Source organism: Antechinus flavipes, chromosome 2 (assembly GCF_016432865.1).
Source record: "Antechinus flavipes isolate AdamAnt ecotype Samford, QLD, Australia chromosome 2, AdamAnt_v2, whole genome shotgun sequence".
Taxonomy (NCBI): Eukaryota; Metazoa; Chordata; class Mammalia; order Dasyuromorphia; family Dasyuridae; genus Antechinus; species Antechinus flavipes.
In genome coordinates, this window is record NC_067399.1 from 158,898,912 (window position 1) to 158,911,254 (window position 12,343).

The 12,343-nt window shown below is 34.7% G+C and overlaps 1 protein-coding gene across 2 annotated transcripts in view; it reads right to left on the reverse strand.

Moving 5' to 3' along the window:
* The window catches only part of SLC24A3 (solute carrier family 24 member 3), a 744,046-nt gene that overhangs the window by 316,010 nt on the left and 415,693 nt on the right, over positions 1 to 12,343 (reverse strand). For both annotated transcript variants that reach the window (XM_051975857.1, XM_051975856.1), the window contains exon 3: positions 2,893 to 2,969. In XM_051975857.1, coding sequence (XP_051831817.1) covers positions 2,893 to 2,969 — 77 coding nt within the window. The remainder of the gene's footprint in view (positions 1 to 2,892; positions 2,970 to 12,343) is intronic.

Here is a 12,343-nt window from a genome sequence, read left to right on the forward strand (position 1 = left end):
ACTTTCCTATTCTGTAAATCGAAGGGTTTGAACAAATAAAAGCTCTAAAATCCTTTTTATTAAAATCCATGATCTTGCAATCCCTTTTCCTCAGGCAACAGTCAGCCAATGGTCCATTATTAAGGACTCTGTCTATGTGCCTGGCCCACAATAGGCGCTATATAAACGTTTATTCTTTTCCCTGCTCTTCCCTGCCTGATGGTTGTGTAGACAGTTCCTGCTGTCACTTGCTAGCTTCCCTTGGTTGAACCAAATCTTCCTGCACCAGGAGACAACCAGTATTTTTAGTAAGTGCTGAAAGGACTTGAGTACAGCTGGGCTTTTGGGTGTTAAAATAGTATGGGGAGGAGATATAAACATGGAGAAGAATTTGGCTGTCCATTGTCCTTTGAGAGACTATCTCTGTGTTAACAAAGAGCTTTTTCCCCTTTCTATTGGAGGTTCCTCTTTGACTTAAATCTATAAGATACAAAATGTAGGGGAAGAGATAAAGGAAGAGAAAGAAGAGAAGGAATAAAAGAATAGAGAGGTGAACTGAACTAATTATTCATTTGGAAGAAGATCCCTTTCACTTTTCTCTATCCTTCCATTGTGTCATTGGTTCTGAGAATCTCCACTTTCTCTCTGGCTTCAGCACCTTGGTGTCAGGTAGACTCCAGGATAGGACCAACTCCACAGGAATGAGAAAAAATGTTGGAAAATAACAGAGAGAGGCAGGCTAATTATGGAGCTAAAAAATTGCCTCCCTTCAAATAAAAACAGAGAAGCAACAATAACTACCAGCATCCGGGAACAACAACAAAGCACAAGGATAGAACCTGAAGAACCAGTATGCAAGTCAAATGAATAAATATCTATGAAGGGTCTATTATGAGTGTGTTCAACTCATCTATTGTTGGTGGACTTGTGAACTGGTCCAATCATTCTAGAGAGCAATTTGGAATTATGCCCAAAGGGCTATTAAAATGTATATACCCTTTGATCCAGCAGTGTTTCTACTGGGTCTATATCCCAAAGAGATCATAAAAAAGAAAAAAAGATCCATATTTGCAAAAATGTTTGTAGCAGCCCTTTTTTCAGTGGAAAGGAACTGGAAATTGAGGAGGTTCCCCTCCATTGGGGAATGGCTGAATAAGTTATGAGATATGAATGTAATGAAATGTTATTGTTCTAAAAGAAATGATGAGCAGGCTGATTTCAGAAAAGCCTGGAAAGATTTATGTGAACTGATGCTAAATAAAGTGAGTAAAATCTGAGAAAACATTGTACACAACAACAAGATTATGTGATGGTCAACTATGACGGACTTGACTCTTTTCAACAATGAGGTGATTCAAGGCAATTCCAATAGATTTATTGTCCATTATTTATTGTCCAAGTGCTATCTGCATCCAGAAAGAGAACCCTAGAAACTGAGTATGGATTAAAGCATAGTATTTTCACTTTTTTTGGTTGTTATTTGTTAGCTTGTTTTTTTTTTTTTTTCTTTCACCTTTTGATTTGATTTTTGTTGTGTAGCACAATGAATATGTAAATATGTTTAGAAGAATTGCACATGTTTAATTTATGTTGGATTACTTGCTGTCTATGGGAGGGGATGGAGAAGGGAAGAAGAAAAATTTGGAACTACAAGGTTTTGCAAAGGTGAATGTTGAAAACTACCTTTGCATGTGTTTGAAAAAATAAAAAGCTATTTCAAAAAAAAGAACAAACTATTAAAATTCAAATTCTAATATAAAAAAAGTGTGTTCATTCAGCATCATAGTTGATCATCAGGTAGGCAGCATTTTTTTTCAGCACTCCTCTGGAATTATGGTTGATCATTGTTTTAGTGAAAATTCTTAAGTCTTTCAGAAATATATATATATATATATATATATATATTTTACAATATTGATATAGTATAAATTATTCTAATCCTGTTCCCTTCATTTTATATTTACCAAGGATAATTGGATTTATGCAAGTAATTCAATTCTCTGAAACTCCTTTGTTAATTTCTTACAACACATTAGTCTTCCATGACATTCATATCTTAACAATTGTATAGCTATTGCCAACTGATAGGCAACCATTGAGTTTCCAATTTTTTGTGCATTACAAAAAAAAAGCAGCTATAACTATTTTTGTATATATAGGACCTTTCTCTCTCTCTCTCTTTTTTTTTTTATTTCTTTGGGGCATTGTCCTAGTAATGGTTTTTCTGGTTCAAAGGCTATGTATGATTTAGTAGCTTTGAGGAAGTAGTTCCAACGTGCTACCAGAATGACTACAATTATTTGCAAATCCATCCACAATTTCCTAATTCATCCGAATTTTCCAAAACCTTTTACCCCTCATCATTTATCCTTCATCATTTCCATTTTTTCATGAGATTTGTTAAATTGATGGACATGAGATGTAGCCTCAGACATGTTTTAATTTTTACCTCTCTAGTTATTAGTGATTTAGAGCATTTTTTTCTAAGTAGCTATAGATAACTTGAATTTTCTCTTTTGAGAGCTGCCTGTTCATTTTTGTTGTACACTTATTAATTGGAGAATAAATTCCTTATATGAGATAAAGGTATCGCATATAATCTCCTTCATCTTAAATTCATGTAATTGAGCTTTTGAGCCTAAATAAAAGTTTTTAAATTTGCCTATTAAATTTATCTTAGATTTAACTCATTGTTTCAGTCTCAGGATTTTTAAGGATTTTATTTCTATCATCTATCAGTTTCAAGGAATCCACAAATCTAATAAAGCATACTACTAATTTCATAGTATCTCCCACAGAGCTGTGGTAAGTATGTTAAATAAGAATATCTGTTTGAGTATAATAGCACATTCTAAAAGTATTTCATTATTTCATGCAAATCCAAAAAGAAGAACGCAGAATGGAATCACTTACACAGAGGACATGTAAGACCACAGCTCCTTGTCGTCGTTCCTCATTTGTGAAGATGTCACTAGGGAATTCATGGAGAGCTAGAGAATAAGGAGAAAAAAGAGAAATATTAAACCCTAATACTTAAACATTTTCAGTACTAAACACAAGATTTAAAGACTGGAAGTTCTTGAAAATAAGGGTATGGAAGCAATGTTTTTTTAATGAACTAACAATTTTATATTTTTAAATATAAAGGGAAAATAGTAAAAATAGCTGTGAACTTTTTACTATTTTAGCAATAGTTAATTGGCACAGCACCAAGCTAGGAGTTGGGAAGACCCAAGTTCAAATTCAGCTTGAGTTCAAATCCAGTCTCAGACACTTAGAAGCTATGTAACCCCAGGCAAGTAATTTAATTTCTGTCAGCCTCAATTTTTTTAACTGTAAAATGAGGATAATAGCAGTACCTTTCTCCCAAGATTGTTATGAAGAGCAAAAAAGATAACATTTGCAATGTGCTTAGCATAGTTCCTGGCACATAGTAAATTTAATAAATGTATGTTTCCTTCATTCCTTTCTTCCTAGCTTTCCTTCATTCTTTCCCTCCCTCCCTCCCTTCTTTCCTTCCTTCCTTCCTTCCTTCCTTCATTTTATCCTTCCTTCATTCCTTCATTTTATCCTTCCTTCATTCCTTCATTTTATCCTTCCTTCCTTCCTTCCTTCCTTCCTTCCTTCCTTCCTTCCTTCCTTCCTTCCTTCCTTCTTTCCTTCTTTCCTTTCTTCTTTCCTTCCTTCCTCCCTCCTTCCTTCCATCTCCCTCTTTCTTTCTTTCCTTCCTTCTTTCTCTCCTTCCTCCTCCCTTCTTCTCTCCTTTCCTTCTTTTCAGAGAGAATTTTAGATATGTGATATAATTACTGCAGGAAACTTCCAGTGTGCAAACTCTCTCTACCTATGTATCTACAATTTATAGTGTTAAAGAGTTACCTAGGGGTTCTGAGAAGTTAAATGATGTATACTCAAGGATTTTCACTCTGTTCTTCATGATTACAAGGCTAACCATTATATAGTACGATTACTACTAATAAGTAGTTGAGCAATTTAATTCAAAAGCATTTATTAAATTCTTCCTATGTAGTAGGCCCTGTGCAAGGTGATAGGGTTACAAAGAGAAAACTCAACTACAAAGAGAAAGTCTCTACATCCAGGGAGCTTAAATTCAACTAAAAGAGAATCTGTACTTTAAGATATTCAATAATTAACAAGTCATAAGCAAATTCTTCAAGAGTTTTCTTAAATACAAATGATAATGAAGATTTTAAAAAGCAACTGGACCAAGTCTCTTGTTTCATTCTTGTTATAGTCCAATTGGAATGTCTAGGCCCCAGAGAAAGGCTAAGATCAATTATTTGGAACTACTTTGTCTGAAGCATAGTAGTATAAGATACAGGAATGAGAGATACAGAAAGTCCCAAATCATCAGGGATGGCTAGCACAAAAACAAATTTCTATCAGTTGTTCACTGTAATTTGCTATCCTGGTTACATACGAGGAGAAGAAACCTATCAGGAAATTAAGACCTTAGTGAGTGAACTATACCAGTTTTGAGAAGCCTAGAGCATTGGTAGTCTTAAGATAATTGAATATGCTCTACTATTCCCTACTACCTCTTCCTTTCCCCCTGCTACTTTCTTTTCCTTTTGCATTCTATTTGTTTCCTTTTTCCTTTTCCATTAACTTCTTCCTATGCTCTCCCTCAAGTCTGCTGGAAGTCCAAACAGGTGTTCCTTGCCTAAAGATTCAAGAGAGACTTCAGTCTAGATTTTTCTAGATCAAATGAACAGCTAAGGAAAAAGAAAAGATTTTAGTCCTCTGGAGTTTTTTGTTTTTGTTTTTATTTTTGTTTTTGTTTTTTGGCAGAGAATTGATACCACTAGTTCTCAATAAATAATGTCTTAAAGAATCAAAATTGGACCAAATTGAGGGAGAAAACCCCCAACAACTTGAAAAAACAACTACTAGGGATTTTTCTCTTCTTTGTCTATAGTTATTCTCCTCTAGATATAGGGCATATAAAATATTCTTTGTGGTTAAGGCAAACCATTTCATCCCTCCCCAGGGCATCATGATGGAGGTAGAGAGGCTTGGGGCTAACCAGATTAGCCAGAAGAGAGGAAATGAGTATCAGAGCCCCTTGCAAAGGACTCCTGTCCATCTTAGTTTTCTGTCAATATCTTCCTATGTTAGAAATAGCAATAGAAATGAGACATATAATTACATTTGTCTGTATAACTCCTGGATGAAGAAATTACCTCCACCAATGCCCATCACTGCAATTTTTAGTCTTTATGAGCTGACTGTGACACTGAGAAGGTGAGCTACTTACCTGGGGTTGCCTATCCAATATGTGCCAGAGGTCAGATTTGAACCCAACATTCGATTTCTCTGAAACAAGCTCTCTTTCCACTATGCCCTGCTGCCTCATGGCAGGAATAATAACTTCTAAATTGCCTATTATCAGTATGGTCTGTCCAACTGCTAGGAAGTTTTAGCTTCCTCATCCATTGAAAACTTGTTCTGACATTTTAACTCCATGGCACTAATTTGATCCTATATTCACAGCCTCTAGCTTGCATCTCTAAACAGTAAAAATAATAATAATAGTTAGCATTTACACAGTACTTTAAAGTTTGCAAAGCACTTTATTTGTGTTGTGCTATTAGATCCTTATAACAATTCTGTATGGTAAGGGCTGTTATTGTCTCCTTTTGACAGATGAAGAAATGGAGACTGAAAAAAGGTTGTGACTTACCTAGAATCATACACCTCGTAAGTATCTAAGGAAGAATTTGAATTTAGATCTTCCTTCCTAACTCCAGATCCATGGTTCTATTCATTCCAATAATTATTTGTCTTTAATCAGAAGCCAAACCATCTCTGCCTCTTTTCTTTCTATTATTTCTACTCTCAATGGATCTCTCCATTGGAGAATCCTAGGGGATAGGAAATATGCCTTCCCTAAGAGCATTTTGATATATTAATGCAGAATAATTCACTAAAGTTATATACTCTGGACTTAGGCTTAAATATAAGAAGTGAAAATGCTTTAGGTTTTGGACTTATTCATGTTGGGAAAATTCTGGGTAACTACTCTCATAAACTGTGCTTAGAAGACAAGATTCTTGAGGATGTTATAAAGTACCAGAGGCATATTAGGGATTTAGAGGAAGCCAGGGGAAGAGAGAGGAGGCAAAGCACCACTAGGAAGTTTATGCACATAGGCTGCCTCCACTAAGTTCTGTCTTATCTTATTGCGGGGAAGTTAACAGTCTCACTTTGCTCCTTCAGCATCCTGCCTGCTCTTTCTAAGCTGGTAAGAAAAGTCTCCCAAGGAAGATAATTATATTTTATGGGTAATCACTGCTCATCAATTGAATTGAACAAAAAATGTACCTTGTGTTAGTAAGAATACAAAGAGAAATAAGTTTCTGTTCTTTAGAAGTTTATAGTCTAGTATAAAGCACGCGGGATATTGAAATAACCGTAATTACAATGCGTGGTTTAAAGGTGAATAAGAGAAACTAACTTATAAGAGATTTCAGAAAAGGATTGCAATAATTTACAGTTTTAGCCAGCACAAGTTTGAAGCTGAGGGAAAGAAAGGGAATAAAAATTGGTTAAGTTCCTACTATGTCCCAAGCACTATGCTAATTATAAATTTTATCTCATTTGTTCTCACAACAAGCCTAAGAGGCAGGTGCTATCACTATCTCCATTTTATAGCTGAGAAAACTGAGGCAGATAGGTTAAATGATTTGCACACATAGCTAGTATTTAAGGTCACATTTGAACTCAAGTTTTTCTAACTCCAGACTCAGGGATCTCTCTACTGCACCATCTGGCCAGTTGCCCATGTGCTAGCATAGAAGCTGGGTTTAGCATAAAAAAGATTTGGTTTCAAATGCTATCTCTAATACCTATTAGCTGTAATGATAACTGTAATACTTATGTCACAGGGTTATTGCAATTCTCATATGAGATTATGTATTAAAGGTGCTTAACAAACTTTAAAGAACTATGTGAATAGCAATTATTATTAACATCCAATGATACAACACAACAAAAACTAGTCACAAAGTTCAATCACTTATATCGTTTTATGAAAAGCTTCTCATTGAACTAATTCTCCTGAGACATTTCGCTTTGCTATGATCCTAGGCAACTTAACCTTTCTCTATCTTATTTTCTTTATATAAAATAAAATGAACATTTACTTCCCAAGGTTATTGTGGAGATAAAATGAGATAATGCCAATAAAGTTCTTTGCAAACCTTAAATTGATATATAAGTTCTAGATGTTATTATTCTTATACTTTCAATTAATGGTATTTTCAGGGAATCAATTAATGTTGTTAGTAACATTTAGTTTATTGCAATATCTTTTTATGTTCTCTGAACCTTTGAATTTATACTTAGTATGTCAATTTCACTAAAATTATATGACAGGAGACTGAAATTCCTTAATAACTATGTCAACAAGAAAATCCTATTTTGAAAATCTTTTATAACAATTCCTAATTCCTTGAGCCTCTGAGAGCCAAAAATAATAATATTTCCATTAGATAAAAGAGGCAATATATAAGCAACCAAAGAATTTAAATATTTCACTTCCCAAGTTTGTTCTCAAACTAAGTAACATGGATACTCTTTGATTTTGAGATCAGGAATTCTTGCACTAAGGTAGTCAAGAATAGCAAAGCAAGAGACATTTTATATTATTAAGATAAATAAACATAAACAGAAAACTGAGGACCATACCAAAACTCGAAATTTGAAATTAGCAAATTCAATAATTACACTATTATTTATATTTCTGTTGTTTAATTGTACTGTTGCTTCCCCACCTCCATTTGAGTACAATGAAGTGAGAGAAATTATACTTTAATTTATCAGGCAGGTGTGAAATGCAGAATCATTTCAAGTAAGGGCTTAGCATCACTATTTCCATTGAGTGACAGTTTGTTGTGTCACTTAACCTAAAAAAGTTTATTCACAACAACACTATTAAAATACATTTGCTAATGCTTTCTTTCACTTATTGACATTAACTCAAGTGGATATAAGTGCAAACAAAAACTTAAAACCATTTTAAACTGACTCATTTCAGCCTCTTATTGATCTAATGTATTTTTATCAGTTGTCAGTTTATCAGTAGCCAGAAACACAAAATTCCAGAAAAGCCCCCAAAAGGAAGACTAGGAAGGAAAGCTGGATACATTAAAAAATCCCCTTTAGGACCATTATTTAATTCTCTTTCAGTATGCCCTGATAGCTATAAGCCTTGGACATGTATGTTATTGTTTCTTTTTCTTGCTTTGATTTTATATTGCCAACAGCCAGATACTTAAATTTAAATGCACTGAAGTCCCCTACAAATTATGAACAGATCTAACCAGAAAAATTTGGTATAAAATGGAGTCTATCATGTATTCCATCCAAGGGGACTTAATCAATAATGAGAAAAGCAAACTTACACCTTTAAGATTTACAAAACATTTTATTTGTTTCTCACAATGACTTTATAAAGCAACAATGACGCAGTGAGACAGGCAGTACTACTACTCCCATATTACAGGTGAACAAACTGAGGATGAGGAACAAGTCAGATTTTAAAATAATTAGTCCTTCTCTGCTTGACTCTGGAGGGAAGAACGAGGAGTAACTGGTAGATGGAAGTAGCAAAGAAGCAAATTTGTGTTTGTTATAAAAGAAAAAAGACTTCTAAGAATGAGGAACAAGCTAGCTCGGCAAGTGATGGGTTATTCCCTCACTGAAATCCTTAGAGCAAAGACTGGATGACCACTTGTCAGGGATATTATAGTAGAAAGACTTTTTAGGTCTGAGTTCAGCCACTGACCTCTCAGGTCTTCTCTAACGGTGGGATTCTCTGAGAAGTTAAGTGACATCCCACAGTGGTGCAGTTTCTAAGTAGCCAAGATACAACTCGAATGAAAGTCATGAAATCACAAAAGCACAGAGTTGGAAGAGACATCAGTGACTGTCTACGGGCAATTCTACCCCAAAGAGAACTCTCTTCTACTTGAGAAGTGGTCGTCCAGTAACTGCTTTAAGAACTCCATTGAGGGGTAATTCACTACCTCCTGGCACAGCTCATTCTACCTTTGGAGAACTCTATTCAGAATTCTTCATGCAAAGCATTTTGCACTTTATTTTGTTTGATCCTCACATTAATCCTATAAGGCAAGAACTACTATTCTTCCCATTTACAGATGAAAAAACAGACTGATAAGTTACCTGCTCTGGGTCCCAAAACTAGGAATTGACTGAAGATGGGTTTTTGAATTCATGTTTCCTATCCATTATGATCCAATCCATTTCATGGAATCTGGGGGTGGTTATGATGAGCCTACAGTATACATCCTTCATGACTCTATAAGACTCTAATCTATCTTTAAGTGATTTCACTGAAGGTTAATCTTAGAATGGAAAATTCAAAATGAAGTGAGCATGAGAATTAAAAAAAAATATAGCAGCTCTGAGGAAAACTTGGCATACCGCTTTCAGTTGCATAATATACCATCTCTTTGTGTCCCAAATGAGTTGGGATTCATAAGCAGTTTTGGAAAGGTCAGTAAAATCTTCTGGATTCTGCATGTCTGCCAAGGGAGTCCCTTTTGTTTCAGTGAGGAGGTGGAAGCCCTTTTATTTTTACTCCCTCTAGGGCCTGAAGCCTCTTGTTCTGGTACAATGCCCTAATTTGAAGTCTGGTCCCATCCAGGAAACTCAGTGCCTGCCATGAGTCACATATGAAGGATAACTCTCTAGGTCCAGATTTGAATATTCTCCTGGGCTAGTGGGGTGAATTATTTCCTAAGTTCCAATAGATAGTGATATGCTAAAACTGAAACTAAGGTTAGTTCCTAAGAGGTATCTTAGGATGGATAATTTATTATTCCTAAAATCTTCTTTGGGAGTTGGAGACCAAATGTTCTAATGGATGGACAAATGATTATTTTAATAGGAGGAGATGATAATGGATTCTAGAGCTATAAAAGATCATAGCAAACATTGAATTCAACTCTTTCATTTTATGTATAAGGAATCTGATTCTTTAAAAAGTTGCAGCTTGCCTATGTTCAATGTTTATCAATTGTCTGAAGCCAATTGTCCCGAGTCTACCAGATACCAAATTTTGTCTCTGATCTATTCTATCACGTCTTTAGTAATATAAGATAAAGAGTCTCTTTTGATATTCAGCATTTATTTTTCTTATGAATTGTATTTTTATTGTATATTTACTTTGCAAAGCTGAAGTTAATTTTTTTAAGAAGCACTTAAATAATGGTTATTTTTGCCTTTTTTTTTGAGTTCCAAAATATATTTCTCCTCTTCTTTTCCTCTCCCCTCCTCATGATGACAAATAATCTGATATACATTATACATTTGCAATCATATTAAATATATTTTCACATTACTCATGTTGTGAAAGAAGAATCAGAAGAAAAGAGAAAACCATGAGAAAGAAAAAAATTAAAAATAGCAATCTGTATTCAGACTGCATAGTTTTTTCTCTAGACGTGGATAGCATTTTCCATCATGAGTCTTTTTGAATTGTCTTTGATAATTGTGTTGCTAAGGAGAGCTAAGTCTATCACAGTTGTACAATGTTACTGTAACTGTATATAACATTCTCTTAGTTTTGTTCACTTCACAGTACAATGTTGCTATTGCTCTATATAATAACATTCTCTTAGTTTTGTTCACTTCACTATGCGTCAGTTCAAGTAAGTCTCTCCAGGTTTTTCTAAAATCTGCTAGCTCATTATTGCTTACAGCACAATAATATTACATTACAAATCATATACTATAGCTTGTTTAGCCATTCCCCAAATGATGGAGTCCCTTTGATGTCCAATTCTTAACCACCAGAAAGAGATACTATAAATATTTTTGTACAAATGGGTTCTTTCCCTGCCTTTTTTATGTCTTTGGATTATAAACCTAGTACTGGCATTGATGGATCAAAGGGAATACACAGTTTTATAACCTTTGGGCATAGTTCCAAATTGCTCTCCAGAATGGTTAGATCAGTTCACAACTGATAAGAAGTCTTTTTGATCAGAACATCAAGTCAGGGAGACTTAAAGGACAAGAAGAGATTAGGAATTAGGTATATGAAACGAGTGGATTTTTTAAAAAAATGAAAGCAGTGTTCAGGTCTTTCAAATCTCTCATCTTTTCATCTTTCTGAAGCAATATGATTTATTTTCCTAACTTGATTTTCTTATTTTGTTCCCCATTACTGTAAGATTTAGTCTGAAATACCAAATAATAGATCTTCATACAGGAAACTAAAAGGCAAAAATTGCCATTTCTTTGCATGAAGGAAAAAAACCTGTTTACTCTATAGTAACACTATAGGGTTTTGGCAAGCCCTTTAGTCTAATTAGCTCAGGAGCAAGCATCTGGTGGTTGAAGTGAATGAATCATAGGGAAATTTCATAAAGGAAGTTAAATTTTTTTTCATATAATGGTAGAAGAGAAAGAAAACTCATTTCACAGGTCCATAGCTCCATCCAATCTTAAGATGAAATACTGTGTAGAGATGATAAAAACACACACACACATACACACAAAGTCCCAAGAAGGAACAGAATTATAAATATTAAAATGCAATATTAATTTAATAGAAATGTAATTGTCTTAAAATCTTTTGCTTCTTTAGGCTCCTGTTATAAAGAAGAAACTTCCAGATTATCACTATAGCCAAGTACTGGCACTGACATATAAATATGTAGCCTCATGTTTCTAGTATCTGTGATCCTTCCAGAGAATAGAACATAGGCTCAGAGAGCTGGAACTGGAGGGACCTCAGAGGCTGTCTAGCTTAGCCTGACGTCTAAATGGAATGTTTCAAAGATACTAAATGAACAGAAGAATGACTTCCCTCTGTTGATTATTTCAACATTTTCTGCATATATCTTGTTGGAATGTAGTTGTCTAAATGCTGGACCATTAAACTGTGAATACTGGTTTTTGCATCCCTTTGTATCCCTAGTACTTAGCACAGTGCCTGGTACATAAATAAAAAAAATGTCTATTGACTGATTGATCCCATCCAGGGATAAGACTCTACCACCAGCTGGGTCTGTGAGGGAGGACCATGAACAGTCTACTGTTCTACTTCTCTACAATAGTTATTGTTGTTATTGTTCAGTCATTTTAGCTGTGTTCAACTCTTCGTGATCCCATTTGGGATTTTCTTGGCCATGATATTGGAGTAGTTTGCCTTTCCTTCTCCATTCCCATTTTATAGATAAGAAAACTGAAACAGGGTTAAGTGACTTGTACAGGATCACACAGTTAGTAAGTATCTGAGATCAAATTTGAATTTCCTGACTCTAGATCCATAACTCTAGGCCACTGCACCTCCCAGATGCTCCCCAAACAGACC